Source organism: Quercus lobata, chromosome 5 (genome assembly GCF_001633185.2).
Source record: "Quercus lobata isolate SW786 chromosome 5, ValleyOak3.0 Primary Assembly, whole genome shotgun sequence".
Taxonomy (NCBI): domain Eukaryota; kingdom Viridiplantae; phylum Streptophyta; class Magnoliopsida; order Fagales; family Fagaceae; genus Quercus; species Quercus lobata.
The window spans coordinates 3,744,391-3,763,582 of record NC_044908.1 but is presented as its reverse complement, the minus strand read 5'-3'; the positions used below and the strand labels follow the sequence as shown (position 1 = coordinate 3,763,582).

The 19,192-nt window shown below is 36.0% G+C and overlaps 2 protein-coding genes and 1 pseudogene across 5 annotated transcripts; 1 reads left to right on the top strand and 2 right to left on the bottom strand.

Annotated features, from left to right (window-relative positions):
- Positions 1 to 208: 208 nt before the first annotated feature.
- Positions 209 to 4,590, bottom strand: LOC115988953 (protein FLUORESCENT IN BLUE LIGHT, chloroplastic). 4 transcript variants are annotated; one of them, XM_031112586.1, is made up of 5 exons: positions 4,440 to 4,590; positions 3,037 to 3,146; positions 2,265 to 2,436; positions 1,373 to 1,693; positions 209 to 667 (listed from the first exon to the last, which is right to left on the bottom strand). In XM_031112586.1, exons 1-5 carry the CDS (start codon positions 4,540 to 4,542, stop codon positions 465 to 467), a joined length of 909 nt encoding a protein of 302 aa, XP_030968446.1. In that variant the 5' UTR covers positions 4,543 to 4,590; the 3' UTR covers positions 209 to 464. The 4 variants fall into 4 exon arrangements, with proteins under 4 accessions (XP_030968446.1, XP_030968447.1, XP_030968449.1 ...); XM_031112587.1 differs by having other exon boundaries at positions 2,265 to 2,433; XM_031112589.1 differs by lacking the exon at positions 4,440 to 4,590 and having other exon boundaries at positions 2,265 to 2,433; positions 3,029 to 3,125.
- Positions 4,591 to 7,314: 2,724 nt separating this feature from the next.
- Positions 7,315 to 10,259, bottom strand: LOC115989369 (annotated as a pseudogene).
- A 6,417-nt stretch (positions 10,260 to 16,676) lies between these two features.
- Positions 16,677 to 17,210, top strand: LOC115989367 (secreted RxLR effector protein 161-like). The gene has a single exon (XM_031113036.1). It carries the CDS (start codon positions 16,677 to 16,679, stop codon positions 17,208 to 17,210), a length of 534 nt encoding a protein of 177 aa, XP_030968896.1.
- The last annotated feature ends 1,982 nt before the right edge of the window (positions 17,211 to 19,192 follow it).

Below are 19,192 nucleotides of genomic sequence, written 5' to 3'. Positions count from 1 at the left end.
AAACCATTTAGGTGTACCATCCAGACTCAGGTCAGCTTTGAGGTCTTATCAGGGTTTCACTTTCATGTAACCTGACAGTATCTTTAACATGAATGAGAGCTGATCGACTATTAGTCCATCAACATCAGCTAGTCTGTTGAGATATGGACTTTTGAACAATCTGATACTCGAAAAGATCCAACCACAGTTCCCTTTATAGTCAATATCCAAGTAAAATAAAACCCATCTCTGTAGGTGGCATATCAATCAACAAATAGATGGTTTTAGTTTTACATACAAACAGAAGGGCTAAACGGATATTCTCTATCAAGTAACTTTAACATAGATACAAAAGTGACCTTAACATAGATACAAAAATGAGATGATCCGCAAGGAATTGGTAACCGGCTGTCTGAAAAACTCAACGAATATTACAAGCTCTAGATTATTAATCAAGAAAAAACCTACTGCTTAAGAGGGACAAATCAGTCTGTTTCCAACCCTGAAATGTATTTGTCATAGAATTTCCCTGCTCGCTCAAGATCTCCAAGCTCGGTATAACAATCAGCTATTGCTCCATAAGCTTCCGTGTTTCCTGAGTCCTCTCCTTCGCGCTCAGAGATTGCCAAAACCATAGAATGGTATTTGATGGCTTCCCTATACTTACCTTGCCTTTGCAGTGAGGCTCCTGAAAGGACAATTTTGAATCAATAACTTGAGATTGATAGCAACTGTCAACGAATTACAAACCATATGGTGACTCAACTTCTAGGAAATTATGTTGTATTAAAAAAAAAAAAAAAAAAAGCAAAACTGTGTGAAAACGTGACTAATGAAGAAATATTAAGTAGAACATAGAAATTAATTATAAAAACAAATTATGACTATTGGGAAAACTAGAAAAGCATATTTTCAACTGAAACTAATGCTCAGAGACACAAAATAGACTCAATTCGAAGAGTTCTGACTTCTTGAAGCTTGAAAGAATATATGATTCTGGTCCTCAACTAACATGTCCTCATAACAGGTTTGCATATGGTTGGTTTCAATTAATTGCATAAAGATGGTAGCAACATTTACTTATAAAAAAAAAAGATGGTTGCAACATTTCTAAAGGCTTGAATTATTGAGCTTACTCAGTGGGCGTTAAAGAAAAAAGGTCTTAGCAACAGTCAGCCCAAAACATGGCTTAATGCTTCTGATTCATTCCGGGAAGGAATTAAAATTTTTTGTACTAGATGTAGAAGACTCTAGTGGAACCTCTACAGTACCAGTAATTGCCTATTGTATAGTTTATTGATTTTATATAACCCACAGTACTTATATTACCCAAAACACAGGTAAGTGAGGTAACCATAGGAGGAAAATAATGGCCAAGGGAATGTAAACAGACCTAAACCTCTTGCAGCCTTCTTCTCCTCAATAGGATCTTTTAAATTCTGCGCAAGTTCAAGAGCTGTTTTAAACTCCAAGAATGCTTTCTCTAGTTCTTGATTTCTCAAAAAATTCTTTCCACTCTTCAACCGAGAAATCAATTCCTGCTTCTTTGGATCAACAATTACTTCAGTCTCTGGTATTCTTCCACCAACAGGAGCATAACTCAAGGTGGGAGCATAGGACTCAATCTTAGCTTGCCTTCTTAGAGCTGTATTGATTTGGCGTAGCTGTTCATTCATCCGCTCCAATTCCCCTCTCCTTTGGCGAGCAAGCAACCCTATCATACAAGCACTCAAAAATTATGGAAAATTTACATAACACGGCTATAGATCTACGCTTCACAAAAAAAAAAAAAAAAAAAAAAAAAAAAAAAAAAAATCAGGATGGAAAGACAAAAGGGTCTTCAATTTCCTTAGTTCACATAGCCACTCCCAATTATAATCCTAACAATGAGGCAAGAAAAGAAAAATAATACTTCCATCCAGGTGATGTTTTGAATACTCTTATCGTGAATTAGCATTAATACTAAAAAAAATTATGCATTATGCATGGGTTGAGGTGTCAGAAACATCAATAAGTCATGTATGTTGGGGATTCATTACGCAATTTCCATGCCTCAATCTCAAACCTCTATGCAGCTGTTTACGTAAAAAATCTAGCCTCCAGGGTATGTGTGGCATTTTCTTTACTTGCTCATCAAGATACTAAAAATATAATAAATACAAGCAACTTTACCAAAAATTATTTAAAAAAGGAAAAATAAAACTCCTGATAGATTTTGAATACATCCTGCAAAGTAATGAGAAGGAATAGAACCAAAGGAGACAATGAAGCCAATAGTACCTTACCTCCAACAGTTGCCCCTATAAGGGCCACGACTAGCAATAAAGGCATGTTCATGTTGAAGACAGAGTTATCAGCTTCACATGTTTCTGCTAAAGCTTTCAAAGGTGTACTTAACATCAAGGCATTACTGACAAGAAATGCCATTGTTGGAATTCCTACCTGTTTGTTTTCCTGCTAAAGAGGCAACTGTCGATCAGATAATAAAAAGAATGACCGTCAAAGAGGGAATTAATAAGGTATAATGGATGGAAACTAAAATATATTGCAGTAATTGGATCACACACATTTTTCTTGAGATATGAACACTTGATGAACTCTATTTATTTATCTCTTAGGTAAGTTGATACTGAAGTACACATGTTGAGCCCATGACCTCATCCTCCACCTACTCCTATAGGAGGGGAAGCGCCATTTGATCTACAACTCATTGCAAGGGATTGCATTAAGTCATGATGCTTTAGTTCTGGTTGTGGGAATCTGACCGTCAAATGAAATCCAAGCCTGATAAAATTTATACACAAAGTTGACTACTGAACTTGATGGGAGCCTTTAAATTGCAAGATAGGTCTTTTACAGATAAAAGAGAAACACCCTCCCACAAAGTTTACAGAATAATGTTCTCTAGGGCAGTCTTTGTAGGGATATTGTTAAACTCTACATCTTATAATGTGGAGTTCTCTTATGCCACTAATAAAGTAGTAGATGCAACATATATCACAACCAAAACTCCTACTAAATACATAACAGCTGATATTGGGAAACTCACCATCATACCTGACAATGTAAGTTTGGCAACATTTGGCACATCTCAGATGACCCATTAAAAGTACTTCTCAAGGATGATACAAACCTCTCCACTTTATATGAAAGAGTAGCAATCTTCCCTGATTCAACCAATGAATATATCACCATAACAGTAAGAGGATGTTCTCCACATTCAATTCAAGAAGTTTTACAAAACCCTCAACCAACCTATATATGGCCTTCCAGTATATGGGTAAATTGATGGTTGTTTATATAACAAAAATTAAATATGTATGAGTTAGGTTCAAGCTACATCAATAACTTTAAATTATGTAGAGCCATTGTCATGAAATTATATTTTTTTATTGGTAAAGGTACACATGCAATAGTGGGTCTTGAACCCACAACCTCACCCTCCATCCCATTATTATGGGAGGAGGAAGTAGCAATTGAGCTGGCTCATTGGCCCATCATCATGAAAATCATGTAACACAACCAACTCAAGAATCCCCTATCTTCTCTCTCTTCTAGCATCACAACTTGCAATGTTCTCAAACACCCTTAACTCTGTAAACGAATATATCCAATTTTAATCACAAAACAAAAAATGTTCAAAACCCCACTAACATACTTGAACAATAAAACCTCCTACATTTCACATTTAGCTATAGCCTCCACAAACTCAGCTTACACATAAAAATCTCATATTTAACCTATTATACTACAAAAAAAAAAGAAAAAAAAGAAAGAAGAATCCCCCCCCCCCCCCCCCCCCCCCCCCCCCCCCCCCCCGGTGGACAATGTAATATTTCAAAAATGTTGTATGGAATTTATTCACTTCATTTTTCTAATACCTGAAAAATAAATCCTTCCACATTTCACATTTAGGCTATATCCTCCACAAACTTACACTTACACATAAAAATATCACATTTAACCCATTATAATACAAAAGAAAAATAAAAAATTGATCCCCATTAGCTAAAATAGTTAATTGTTTTAATAGACAATGTAACAATTCAAAACCTCCCACATTTCACATTTAACTGTATCCTCCACAAACTAAAGCTCACACATAAAAATATCACATTTAACCCATTATACAACAAAATACAAATAAAAAATTAAAACCCAATAACTAAAATTGCATATATTTTTCTTGGACAATGCATAATTCAAATATACTGTACAATTTATTTTCTCAGCAACCAAACATAGCCTAAAATGTAAAGTCCTGAGAAATGAAAGGTACACTGTTCCACTATAAGAGATCATTGTAAAGATTTTAGCTTTTAAAGAGCTTAATAAACAAGCAATAACAATTTCAAAGCAGTGAGTTCAGAGAAAGTAAGTAAAAAGGTGCGAAATGGTTGGATGAGAGAGAGAGAGAGAGAGAGAGAGAGAAGAGATTAGGTACGGGCGGGAGCACTTACCGGGAGCATGTGATTTTCTGTGGAGTGGATCGGTCGGTGGGGATCGGGCGATGGAGTTTGGAGAAGTGAAGAAGCAGGAAGAGCAACGCAGCATAACCGCCATTGCTTCGGATAAAACGTTGGGTAGTGTTTCTGTGGGCTTTTTTATATAATAATGATAAGAATGTTTTTTCAATGTAAAATTCCCTTGGAGTTGTTCCCAAAAAAAAAAAAAAAAAAAAAAAACCCTAGTTCCCAAAAATAACGCTAAACGACCACTATGGTAAAGTTTTTGTAATCAAATAATGGATTTGGTTTGAACCTTTTTTACACTAAAATCAATTGGTTTTAACTTTTAACACAATGGAATCGGTAGGAATACTCATCTATATTGGTATAATATCAAAAAGTTGAAGTGTAACAAGAGCAAATTTGGTGGATTATAATAGATATTGTAATTCAATAGTTATTTTTATGGTTTTGTGATTTAGTTTAATTATATTTTTATCATTACAAGAATAGTCCTTCATTATGAATTACAATTCTTTAAAATAAAAGATACCTATTATTTATCAAAATCTCTAGAATCAAATAAAGAATAGCTATTACTTATCAAAACCCCTGTAATTCCTATTTATTTGCCTAACATAATAGGCTTGATTAAGAAAATTCCCAAAACACCAAAGCAAGGCAGCTCCTCTTGAAATTTTCTCTCCATTTTCTCGAAAATTTTTGACTTCTTCTTCTAGAGTTCTCCTATTTTTACAAGTACTATCTCTCTCTCATTCTTAGTTGCCGCTCTCTCTTATTGGAAATATTTTTTATCTCCTTATTAGAGCTCTACGATTTTCCCATACTCTCTCTCTCTCTTATTTTTTGTGGTTTATAAATATTGTTGTTGTCCTTAATTATTGTTTTTGCATCGTGTATTTCTCGCAATACTTATTCATATTGCTACATAATCATCGTTACAATCTACCAAACGTGCTCAAAATATTAATGTATGCAATAATGCATTATGCCTTTAGGGTTTGTTTGGATTTATTTTGTTGAAACTTAAAACTTATTACTGAAAGTGTTGTAGAAAAAGGAAAAAGTTAGTTGAAATAGTACAGTAAGACCCATGAATAGTGCCAAAAGTACAGTAAGGCCCATGAATAGTAGTAAAAATAAGCTGAATAGTGAAATAATTTATAATTTTAATCCACATCCAAACACACACTTATTTTCTTAAAACTAATAATTATAACTTATCAATCATGGTATGATCATCACTTTTCACTACTATAACTTTACACATTCTTGAACCTAAATATAACTTATAATAGAAAATGTGCAATTATACTTCCAAAAATATGTCAACTGTGAAATGCCAAAGGATAAAAGAAGAAGAAGAGCGATAAGTCTCACCGGAAAAGCAGCAAAGGGCAAAGTGATCTTTTTGACAAATGAATTAACCAGGACTCTTTTAGCACATTCAACAAATATATCTGGCATATTAATTAAAACTAGAGATAATTACACTTTACCCGCCTGTGGTTTGCCTCTAATTTGACTTGCCTTCCCATGATTTCAATTTTGACACTTTGCCCACCTGTGATTTCCTCCATTACTAATCCGTAACCCACCTCTGTTAAAATTAAGGGTAAATAGGTATTTTTGCTCAAGTTTTTATGTCTCTCTCCTCCCAAAACAAAAAATAACACAAAAATGCAAGAGAAAGAAGATCAAAAGGTGGTATTTGTCTTTCTCTCCATTCACACAAAGCTTGAACATGAAGAACATACCCAAAAAAATAAAAAACCCAGATCAAAAAGAACATGAAGATCTGCATTCTCCAAATTTTAGAAATTTGGCTCAAAAACTTTAATAGAACTAGATAAAGTCTACAAATTATGAGTCGAATACAATTAAGAGTAAAACAAAAAAAAATAGACCATCTGTATATACAACAACTCTGTAGCAAGATCAAGCAAAATTAAAAACAAGACAAGAAATCAAGCCCCACAACCCCACCATGAGAAGATAAGAAATCACAGCTGCAAAATAAGAAAAAAAACCTAGTTTTAAGAACACTAGTATTCAAAGGAAAACAGCAAACCCATCTCCACTGTTACTCTATCACAGACTTCTTCAAAATTCAGACAAACCATTCAAAACTCTTTGCAAGAAAATTAAAACCCACAATAAAAATAAAAATAAAAATAAAAAAGAAATCAAAGAGAAGCAAATTGCAGAGAACCACCGTTTCTAATTCTATCACCACATCTCTCATCATCTTCATCTTCTTCTCTTCTCAAAGATATCTCAAATTGCAAAACCCTAAAACGCCCTTCCCCAATTTCCACTCCCAATGCCCTCGTTTCTTCACTGCCTCCAAACACACCCGTTGTCCTCCTCTATCAGTTCACTACCCTTGCCCATGGTAGATCAACTGTGGCCTGTGGGTTTGATGGTGTGAGAGTGGCCCTAGGCTGGTGATTTTATCTTGATAATCGGTGTTGGGTGGAGCTCAGTTGCAGTTCTGGATCACGAAAGATGGAGGAGAGAAAAGCGTAGAGAGAAAGAGTTAGGATGAGAGAGAGAGAGAGAGTAGTGATTCTAGTCTAGATTAATATTCTTTTTTATTTCTTTGCTGAATACCAAAAACGTTGTTCAAGTAGCTATTTTCAGTCTTTGACAGTACAAGTTAATCTTTGAGCAAATTTTGTGTTCTATTGAAGTTTTTGAGCCAAGTTTCTATATTTTTACAAAAGTCACTTTTTGATCTTCTTTTCTTTGATTTTGTTATGTTTTTTATGTTTTAACGGAAAAAGTATCGAGGTGGGTTACAAAATTTTAACAGAGCTTATCTCAGGTGAGCAAAGTGTCAAAATTGAAACCACAAGTAGGTAAGTCAAATTAGAGATAAACCACAGGCAGATAAAGTGTAATTATCCCTTAAAACTACGTCTTTCAAGGTCAGCGGTAATTTCTCTGGTAGTTTCAAATTAGGGCAGAGTCTGATCTCTAATTCTCTAAGGAGAGGCATGGTTCCTTCCATCACAGTCCACTCCTCCAAATTCTCCAACGTTCACAGTTTCAAAACACGAAGTTAAGGAAATTCCCCAGCACGACATGTCATATCTTTTCCTAAGTGGGAATTATGAAAAAGCCTGAGACAGTTTAGGAGAGGTAGCTGACCTAGGACTGGCATTGGATCCTCCTCCAACTTTGATGCTGACAAAGTGAGAACTTTGAGGTTTGCAGGAAATAGAGTTAATAGACTCTTAATAGTTCCTGCTAATCGTCCCACTAAATACAATTCCAATAGCTTGTGCTGCCTTTTCAAGAACCCGGATTCAAGAGTTGAAGGTCGATCAAATTCATCAATTGATCTCAACCTGAGGGACCGAAGATCGTTCAATTTTGAAATCCAGTCACCTATTCCCTCTGCAAACTTTGAATAAAATGTCAATTTCAATTTCCTCAGGCGAAGTAACGTGTACAAGTAACTCTTCGCCACACTCTTATTGCCTACAAACAGCCCTGACAAAGTCTGAAGTTCAGACCTTACATATGGCTTTTCAAAGGACATATCAAAATTATTCTCGTTCAGGTAGAGATGTTGAAGGTTCTTTGCCTTCCAAATAGAACTTGGCAAAGTGGTCATGTTAGTGTGCTTCACATCCAAAGTCTCTAGTATGGCAGATTACCAACTGACCTTGGAAGTGAGTCTAAAAAAGTCCGTCTCAAGCCTAGGTGCTTCGGGTGTAATAATTTTCCTAGTGTCTCAGACAGCATAGCAGGTTTGTACACGTTTTCAAGGTCAAGCACTACAAGCAATCCGAAGCCTCCGGGGGTGACAAGAGCGTCAAGAAACTTACCAGATGATTCTGTGTTAAAAGATAAATAAGAACGTAGATATTGTAAGCGATCATAGAATCGAGGATCGATCCCCTTGGCTACATAGTTTGTTAGTCGCCGGATATCAGACCAACCATAAGGAACATACGGGCCATACTGAAGTATTTTGTTGCGGTCATGAGAATGAACTAAAACCTCTGCTGCTGTAGAGAACAAATCCCATATAGTAGTTGGCATACGACATGTTTTGGGGATTCCATCTAATCTCACTTTTGTCACTTCAATCAGGTTTCTTCTAATTAGTAGTTTCAAGCATTCCTCAGCAAGATCTTCAGAGGCCATATTCTCCTCATCAGGCAAGGCAATAAACAATCCCTTTGCAACCCAAAGATGAAATAACCTTCTTACTAGGATCTCTAATTAGGGGTGGCAAAGTAAACTCAAACCCATTTGTCCACCCAAACCCACCCACTCTAATCAAATCCAAACCCACCCAATTATTAGTTAGGTTAAATGAGCATCAATCCAATTAAACCCAATAATTATTGGGTTTTAACTAAAAACCCATTGAGACCCATTTAACCCAAAAACAATTCACCCAAATTTAACCTAACCCTTCTCATTAAAAAAAAAAAAAAAAAAAGCCCTCAGACATTCAATGTTTCTGGTTTCTCATTTTCCTTCATTTTCTAGGCATCCAAACACTTTGCTCTCTCTAAATTTAGGCAAAGCAAAGCAAAGAAAAGCAAAGCAAATCAAAACTCTCTCTCTCTCTCTCTCTCTCTCTCTTTGTAGATGCTCTTTGAAACTTGTAACTCGTCAATGCGACTCACCACGACTAGGCTGAGTTCGACTTAGGCTGTTCCACCTCATGGCTAATAATCCATCGAAGGCCACTAACGATGATTTCCTTGAGCAAATTCTCGGCCTACCCAGCTTCACTTCAGCTGAGGCTGGCTTGATCGGTGCTGGTATGGCAATTCGGGGACCGATCCGTTTTCGATGATGCTTCAGCTAAGCTCTGGTGACCTTGGCGATGGAGATGGTGGCTCTGGCCGTTTTCATGGACAGGTGTTTCCGTTAAGGCTGAGCTTGGAGCAAGGGAAAGAAGGGTTCTTAAAGTCCGATGAGGCCTCCGACAGCAACAAACATAAGCTGGAAACTTTTTCTCTATTCTCTGTTTGGTTAGTTAGAAAGTGACGGAATTTGAAGGAAATTGATAGTTTTTTTAACCCAAAAAAAAAAAAAAAAACTTAAAAATGGTCATTTTCACTTTAATGGAATTTTAGTAATTTTGATAATTAGGTAATTGGGTGAGTTGGGGTTTACCCATAATAATTGGGTTGGGTTGGATTTAGATTAAAAGTAATTAGTTAAATGGGTTTTAATGGGTAAATGAGTTTTATATACCCAACCCAATAATGGCCACCCCAAACCCACCCAAACCCGCCCATTTGACACCCCTATCTCAAATGCTTTGGGGAAGAGCCCAAAATAAAGAAAACAAACTTTCATTTGAGAAGAAAGGTCTTGATAACACAAATTCAAGATATCTACGAAATGTACTTAAATTTTATGCTCAATGACTCTGGGCCATTTCGTAGTTAACAATAGTCCTCCCATTATGAGAATTGTTCGAGGTGAACCACCATAGTTTTTCAGGATATTCTCCTTGAATCAAGTTGTCTCTTCTGCTATTGGTGCCTTCTTACAGAACAAAGTCCAGCTCTCCTCCTCTGTTAAGCTTCATAGTTTGATTAAGTGGCTGAAACCAGGTATGACTTTAAGGGAGGCAAGTTCTTTATCTTGCGTGATAACAATGAGTATTAACCAAATCCCATTACTTGAGAGTCCACACATATCGAAAAGTCTGTCAAAATATTCGAGTGCCGAGAAACCATAATCATCATCTACGTTGCTCAGGAAATCATCTATGTTAGAAATTGGGCTGGTTTTGACCCAATCCATAAACCATGGCCCATGGATTGTCCACATGGGTTATCTGATAAGTAAGTTTAAATTTAAACTTAACAGATATTGATATGAGTTATCAATATCAGCAGTAGAGTAATTTAAATTTAACAGATGAGATCTTTTAGGGATCACATATATCTGATAGTAAGTGAATATCTACTAGTATTTAAAACACTCCTACATCAGTCAGATTAATGAGAGATATAGTGAGTGAACATATGTATAGTTTTTGAGTGCTCTCTCAAAATAAGCCATCTCTCTGGGACACCATCTACTGTTTCCTAGAATTTGGAGCGTGGAAATTAGGAGAGACTCTAGTAGCCTCTCTTGCGACTTGGAGGTGTTCCATAAAGGAGATTGTGAGGAGTTTGTAAAACAAGCAAAGAACAAGATCCGACAATTTGGTGATCTATTCCACCAAAGGTATGTGTCTATATGACCTCTAGTAAAGAATATAATTTTTTTTCAACATTGGTATCAGAGCCATTTTATGCTTGTTTTCACCCTTGATGATGCCATGATCTCTGATATATGTAATCCTATATGCATGCTAAAATTAAAAGTTTAAGTAACATGCTAAAATTAAAAGTTAAAGTAATTTTTAATTTTCAGATCTATAATTTTTAGAAGCATGTTATGGTATGTAGAGAGAGAAATGAAAAGCTGTAATTTTTTTGATTGTTTACATGTAATCCAAAATTTACAAGCTTATTTTGACCCATTAAATCTTGTTTAATGTCAAATATTTTTAAATGCTTTGAAAGTACATTCCATAAGCTTTAAAACGATAGTTTACACGCTTAATTTAGACTTTAAATGAGAAAGTTGTGGTCTTTTAAAGATTATGGTTGTATTTGATAAAATCTAAAAAATTGATGTCTAAGAGCATCCACTCAAAATCTTGTATAATAGAAAAAGACACCACTTTTATACATTTTGTCTCAAAATTGCTCCACATCAATGCTTCTAAAATTTTGTATATTTATCCACTAGCTACAGTAACCCTATATATATACATGGTTATTGTAGCATGTGTATATAATATTTTAATAATTTCTGATTCGCTCCTTTTTTTTCTCTCTCTTCTCCATCTGCAAAACTAACCTTCCATTATCATGTTCTTTCTTCCTTTGATACACACACTCCCACAAACACAAAATCAAAAATCAACTACAAACATAAAAAATCAACCACAAAATCAACAACAAAATCAACCGCTAGAACAAAATCGTTGGATTGGTGATCAGTGATTGTGGATCGTGGATTGGAGAGGCGATTTGGATCGGTGATGTGGATCGGTGTTGATGGAGATCGATGATGGGTTGATGTGGATCGGTGTTGATGGAGTGCTTTGATGGGTTGACGGAGATTGGTGTTGATGGAGTGCTTGTGATGGGTTGACAGAGATCGGTGGATTGGAGAGGCGTTGTGGTGCTTCTGATGGCTGTGGTGTTGATGGAATTCTTGCTTTGGTGTTTCTGGGTTTTGAACATGAGAGAAAGAAGAAGAAAGAAGAGGAAGAAAAGAAAGAGGAAATGGTAGAGATAAGGAAAAAGAAAGAAGAAGAAAGAAAAGGAAGTATTGGAAAAAGAAACAGGTAGTTAAAATAATATTAAAAAAAGAATATAAAAATATTATTTATATCAAATATAGTGTATAATAGATGGACTAATATGGGTGTTTTGTAAAATTGATTATGCAAAATAGAAAAAGTAGATTTTTTTTTTTTTGTGTAAAATAGACAGAATCTTTTGCATCCACTGTTATGGTTGCTCTAAGGTTGAAGACGATGAACAATAAAAGGAAATACATTTTCTCACATATGGAAAATTGTTTTGTAATAGTGTACCGTGCGGGCTCCACTAACCACTAATTGTTTGAGTGGTTATCTTAAAAAATAAAAAGATAAAAAATATAATAATAAAATAATAGAGCCCCACATTGATGTTAGTGTATTAGTTACACTTGAACACTATCCTTGTTTCAATTACACAGCCCCACGTTGATGTTAGTGTATTAGTTACACTTGAACAATATCCTTGTTTCAATTACACACAAATAAAAGAGCCCCACGTTAGTGTATTAGTTACACTTTGATAAGGATATTGTGTAGAGCCCCACGTTGATGTTAGCCTCACTTGCACCGTGGGTTTTCTTATTATTTGTTTTAATTTTCTTATTATTTGTTTTAATTTATAGTAAAACAATATATATTCTTAATTTTGTTAAGACCACATTTTTTTTTTCTAATGTGACATATATGTAATTGTAGTGGCATTTTTTTTTTAATAACTGTGACGTTAAAATAGAATTGTGATAATATGAGAAAATTGTGAAATTAGTTTTCTAATTTTCTGTATAATTATGCATGGTTTTAATCTTTGAATTAATTTATGATGTCTTTTTAACATATTGTGATATGATTGAATTGATATTATATGAATGTATTATGTGATGAATATGTGTCCAAAGGGTTTATGAGACTCTTTGGCTCATCTCTATAGTTAAAGATTGTATTGGTAATTTATGCAACATGTATATTTTTATTTATTATTATTATGGATGGATAAGACAATTTTTGAAATTATTTGGTAATGTGACATCCCCAATTTTTTTAATTACAAATAGAATCTTTGTAGTAGAGTACTTGAATAAGTAATTTTTTGGGCCAATGTTTTTGGCTATTTTTTTTTTTTTTTTTGGGGCCATTGTTCTTGGCAATGTAATTTAAGGCTATGTAATTTAATTTTGGAAGCCATGTAAGGGGATGTGTTTCACGGTTACCTATAATTTTCAAATTTTGTTTGAGCATGTTGTATGAAATTACCAATAGGGCTTATAGTGGAGCCTATGCACAATGTGTTGTGCACAAAGATGTATGGACACATGTTATATGTATGATTTAATATGTGGATGGTGTGATGTTTTATTCTTCACAAAATTTTATTTAAAATCAATTAGATGTGTTATTCCAATTTACATAGTGAGAGATGATTATGAGCTTAGCGAAATTTTCAATCTCACTATGTAGAAAGGAATATCATGGTTTAGTTGGATTTTTGGAAATAAAATTTAAAAATGTATGTGCTAATGTTAACTTGTGTAATGAATGTAGTGAACATGGCCACTAAGAATGTAGCTGCTGATCTAACTAAGGGAGAGAAACTAGATGGAACAAACTATGATATGTGGCATAGAAAAATTCAATATCTGTTTAATGAACAAGAGGTCCTTGAAACCCTAACCAATGTGATGATGCGACTTGAAAATGGGAATACTGCCCAACATCGCCATGACTTAGAGGCCTATGAGTCTTGGATTAAGAAAGATCATTGTGCACGCTTCACTATGCTGAGTAACATGCACAATGATCTTGTTGGGGAGTTTGAGGACTACCCAAATGCCCAAGAGATGTGGAACTAGCTTAAGATTGCCTATGGAGGGACTTCAACAACTAGGTTGCGAGCTCTTACTTTGAAGTTTAAGCAATATGTTATAGATTCAAAGAATAGCATAGCTGAACATCTAAGGACAATGTCTACATTGATCCGTGACCTAAAGGCTGCTAGCAATAATCTTTCTGATGAACAACAAGTCACAATGGTGATAGTTCATTGCTTGAACCTACTTGGGGGCAAATGAAGCTTGTTTCGACAAATAGTGAGAATATCAAGACTTTTGCTGATATTTCTTGTCATCTTGAGCTTGAGGCAGAGTGCATGGTGGTGCACCAAAACACCCTTCTTGTCGCCCAATCTGGGCAGCGGAAGCATTCAGGCCTAAACGTAAAGAACAAGGGAGGAATGCCAAAGGAGCTGGTGAACTTGGGCCTAAAGAAGGCAAGATAGCAAAGTGCCAAAAGGGCAAGTGTGCTAAGAAGGACAAGGCAAAGATCAAGTGCTACAATTGTGGTAAGAAGGGTCACTTCGCTCGTGAGTGCATTGAGCCGAAGAAGGAATCCATTCTTAACAACTCTGCTATTACTTATGTTTGTACACATGTTTTTGTTGCTCATACTATTCCTGGGTGGATTGTAGATTCAGGAGCAACCAAACATATAGCCGGAGATAGAGTTAGGTGTGTGGATTACAAAAAGATACTAACAGGCACACAGTACGTTATTTTGGGTAACGGAGCTCAAGAAGAAGTCATAGTAGTTGGAACCTACCAACTCAAATTGCGTCTAGGATGTACGTTACTTCTTCATGATGTGCTTCATGCAACTGGTGTCCAATGTAATCTATTTTCAGTACTTACTATACTTAGACTTGGATTTAGTTTCCGTTTCGATGGTCCTCAGTTGGATTTTTATTTAAATAAAAACTTGTATGGACATGGTTATTTATCTAATAATTTCTTTATGTTGGATTTAGATCATTCCTCTTTTTCTTTTATTGCTCATAATGATGATGTTTCTAATTTTGTAATATGGTATGCTAGACTTGGACACATAGGAAAAGATAGATTGGCTAGACTAGCTAGAGAAGGCCTATTGGGGTCTATCACTAATGTAAGCCTGCCTATGTGTGAACCTTGTCTAGCTGGAAAGGCCTATAGGAAGCCTTTTGGTAAGGCTCTAAGGGCAACTCATCATTTGGAATTAGTCCATTCGGACATATGTGGACCTATGAATGTTAAGGCACGCCATGGCACCTCTTATTTTCTCACATTTATAGATGACTATTTATGTTTCAGTTATGTTTATGATCTCCCTCGCTTTGAAGCATTAGATTACTTTAAGTGCTTTGTGGCAGAGGTTGAGAATCAGAAAGAAAGGAACCTAAAGGTTTTTTGAACTGATAGGGGTCGTGAATATTTGTCTAAACGATTTCAAGAACTGTGAGAGGAAAAAGGGATACGCAGGCAATTGACAATTCCTAGTACCCACAACAAAATAGTGTTGCAGAGAGAAGGAATTGTACTCTATTAGAGATGGTTAGATCGATGATGGTGCAAGCCAACCTTCCAATTTTGTTTTGGGGGATGCATTGTTAACTATTGCTTACATCCTTAACCGTGTGCCTTCTAAGTCAGTTCCCACAACACCATATGAGTTATGGATTGGTGCAAAACCCAATTTGGAGAACTTGCAGCCTTGGGGTTGTGTAGGTTTTGTTCATAATAATTCCCATAAGTATGGGAAATTGGGCCCTAGAGCAAGTAAGAAAATCTTTATAAGATACTTAGAAAGCTCAAAGGGGTATGTAATGTACAGTGAACATTCTGATGGTGGAATGATTGAGATAGAGTCTTGTGATGTCAACGTCATTGAAGATGATTTTCCAAGCATCAGTGAAGCAAAACAAGATCTTCAACTTTATGAGTTGCAAGAACTTGAAGGTGTCATACCATCTTTGGGCGAGGGTGGAGAATCACAACTTCATCCTAAAATCGCCAAAGATAATGGGAGTGATTTGGCTCCTAGTGGGAGCAAACCGCTAGATAGTGACACACAAGGATCCAAGGTACGTAGAGGTGAACATGGAACTATTCCCCGTCGTCATTTTGAGATTGAGGGGGAATCTTTTATATGTGATTCACTAGACCTTAATGAGCTTGCTTCCTATAAGGAAGCATTAGCTTCACCTCCTTCACATGAATGGATAGTTGCCATGAGGGATGAGATGGATTCTATGGCAAAGAATCAAGTTTGGGAGTTGGTTGATCTTCCGCATGGGCACAAGACCATTGGAAACAAGTGGGTCTTAAAAATAAAGCGCAAGGCAGATGGATCAATTGACAAATATAAGGCTTGTCTCGTGGTGAAAAGTTATACCCAAAGAGAAGGGATAGACTATGAAGAGACTTTCTCCCTAGTAGTGAGATTTGTCTCTATTCGCCTTATTCTAGCTATTGTTGCACATTTGGATTTGGAACTCTTTCAAATGGATGTAAAGACTACATTTCTCAATGGAGAACTAGACAAGGAGATCTATATGGATCAACCTATCGGCTTTGAGGTCAAGGAACAATGGCTCAAAGTGTGCCGCCTTAAGCGTTACATTTATGGCCTAAAGCAACCATCTAGACAATGGTATTTCAAATTTCACAAGGCTATTATTTCAATTGGTTTTGAAATGATGGAAGAAGACCATTGTGTGTATGTCAAACGACCAGGAAATAGTTTACTTATCCTGTCTTTGTATGTGGATGACATTTTGTTGGCTGGAAATGATATAGAGATGATTGTCACCATCAAAAGGTGGTTGTCCTCTATTTTTGAAATGAAGGACATGGGAGAGGCTAACTATGTGCTTGGAGTTAAGATCTTCAGGGAATGCTCAAAGAAGCTTCTTTGTTTGTCTCAAGAGACTTACATAAAGATGATCTTAGAGCGATTCTGTATGCATAATTCCAAACCCATAGACACTCCAATTGAGAAGGGACATACATTAAGCCTTTGAAGATTGCCCTAAATCAGAAAAGGAAAAGAGAGAAATGGCAAGAGTTCCCTATACAAGTGTAGTTGGAAGTCCGATGTATGCTATATTGTGTACTCGACCAGACATCTATTTTGCAGTTGGTATGGTTAGTCGTTATCAAAGTAATCTAGGATCTGTTCATTGGCAAGTAGTTAAGAGGATTTTTCGATACCTTCGTGGGACATCGGATCTCATTCTTTGCTATCAGGGTGGAGATTTGAGATTGAGAGGTTATTTTGATGTTGACTGGGCCAGCGATAGAGATGAGCACAAGTCCACTACAGGTTATGTATTTCTACTTAGTGGTGCAGCTATCTCTTGGTGCAGTAAGAAACAGTCTTGCATTGCTTTATCCACAATGGAGTCTGATTATATTGCTTGTTCAATAGCAACACAAGAAGCTGTTTGGTTAAAGAGTTTTTTCCAAAGCCTAAGCGTGACATCTCTTGTAGATGAAGCTATAAAGATGTATTGTGATAGTATGGCAGCATGGCTCATGCTAAATATCCTAAGTATCATAGCAAAAGCAAACACATACAGACTCGTATAACTACATTTGTCTTGCTATTACACAAGGAGAGGTGATCCTCCAACATATCTCCACTAGTAGGATGGTGGTTGATCCACTTACTAAAGCCATTGCTAGAGACGCCTTTTAGGCTCGTGTTAGGAGTTTGGGACTTTGTAGGATTTGATGTGTTTTTGGATACCTTATGGACATTTATGTTTATTCATACTTTATGCAATAATGATGTTATTCATTTTCATTCATCTTGTGATGTGATTGATATTGCATACTGAGCACACACTATTTGAGATTATGTCACTAGGCTTAGATCGGTCTACTCACATAGACAATCACCCTAGCGCTTGAGTAGCGAGCAAGATGAGACATAGTGATCACTTTGTTTTTCTGTAAATCAAGTAAGTGATCATCTTGACGCTTAGGGAGGCGTGCAAGATAATATAATGAATGTCGCCTTGAAGTGTATTCACAAATTCATGAAGCCTGAATAAAGCCAAATGTGAGATCTTGGATAGGAACTTGATGTGTAACTGTGCTAAGAAACTCAGGTTAGTTGTCTTTATGGCAATTGGACTAAGATTTGTACGGTGTTTGAGTGTGACAAGCCCAGTTGAGTGGGAGCTCCACCGTAGCATACAAATTATATTGTATGTGCTATAGCCAACCAATTAAGGGAGTGATTGGATAGATCCCTACTCCGTCACTATGTGAGCCTTAGTCAACCATTATATGGTCCATTCTGTGCCCTTTTTTCAACCTAGAACTATGTCATGAAGTGAATGTTTGATGTCGCTACTTTAGCATGTCATCTTAGGGCCATTATATATATAGTCTCACAGAGCATGTTTAGGAAAGCGATCAAGTGTGAATGAATTAACATGAGTGCCTAGGAAAGATTATTTAGAATACACCATTTATTTTATGGCTCATAGCCCAGGCGATTATGAGGAATTTGTTTTTCAACCTAATCATGAGCATATTATATGGTATAGGATTAAGTGTTGTTTTGAGTTTTGAACTCATGAGGGATTAAAGAAACTTGATTGGGTGTAATAAATAATTTGGGGCATAGATGAGATATTATGAGTGATGTACAATGTTAGTTTAGATGGTGACTTAATATAGTATTCCTACCCTACACCTTCTCATCAGGTCACACACTCCATTTTTCTGTATGAAGAGAGGATTGGACAAGAGATTGAGAGGAGCCAGCTCTAACTATAGTACCTAGTGTGGATGAGTGGGAGATATTAGAAATTGGGCTGGTTTTGACCTAACCCATAAACCATGGCCCATGGATTGTCCACATGGGTTATCTGATAACTAAGTTTAAATTTAAACTTTAACAGATATTGATATGAGTTATCAATATCAGTAGTGGAGTAATTTAAATTTAACAGATGAGATCTTTTAGGGATCACATATATCTGATAGTAAGTGAATATCTACTAGTATTTAAAATACTCCTACATCAGTCAGATTAATGAGAGATACAGTGAGTAAACATACGTATAGTATTTGAGTGCTCTTTCAAAATAAGCCATCTCTCTAGGACACCATCTACGGTTCCCTAGAATTTGGAGCATGATAATTAGGAGAGACTCTAGTAGCCTCTCTTACAACTTGGAGGTGTTCCACAAAGGAGATCGTGAGGAGTTCGTAAAACAAGCAAAGAGCAAGATCCGGCAATTTGGTGATCTATTCCACCAAAGGTATGTGTCTATATGACCTCTAATAAAGTATATACTTTTTTTCTCAACAATCTACAACTATCAGACAACGCTTATTACTTGAGAACTTTAGTAGCTTCAATTTCAGCTCTTCATAAGATAAATTTTCATCCAAGAACTTCCAGTCCCAATGTAAGCTGTGTCAAGATGTCTATTAAAAATTCTCTAGATTTAAAATCTTCAGACAAATTGACCCAAGCACGATCGTCGAAATGACGCTTAACCTTTGTCGTGTTATAAACTGCTTTTGTCAGAAATGTCTTGCTAGAGCCTGGC

What these genes read in the sequence shown, in the direction of transcription:
- LOC115989367 (XM_031113036.1), top strand. Translation starts at nt 16,677, where the DNA reads ATGGCAAGAGTTCCCTATACAAGTGTAGTTGGAAGTCCGATGTATGCT.
- LOC115988953 (XM_031112586.1), bottom strand. Translation starts at nt 4,542, where the DNA reads ATGGCGGTTATGCTGCGTTGCTCTTCCTGCTTCTTCACTTCTCCAAAC. An exon ending in CAGAAAATCACATGCTCCCG is followed by an intron (nt 3,147 to 4,439) that starts GTAAGTGCTCCC and finishes TGGTTGAATCAG; the next exon opens with GGAAGATTGCTACTCTTTCA. An exon ending in TATAGGGGCAACTGTTGGAG is followed by an intron (nt 1,694 to 2,264) that starts GTAAGGTACTAT and finishes CTTGTATGATAG; the next exon opens with GGTTGCTTGCTCGCCAAAGG.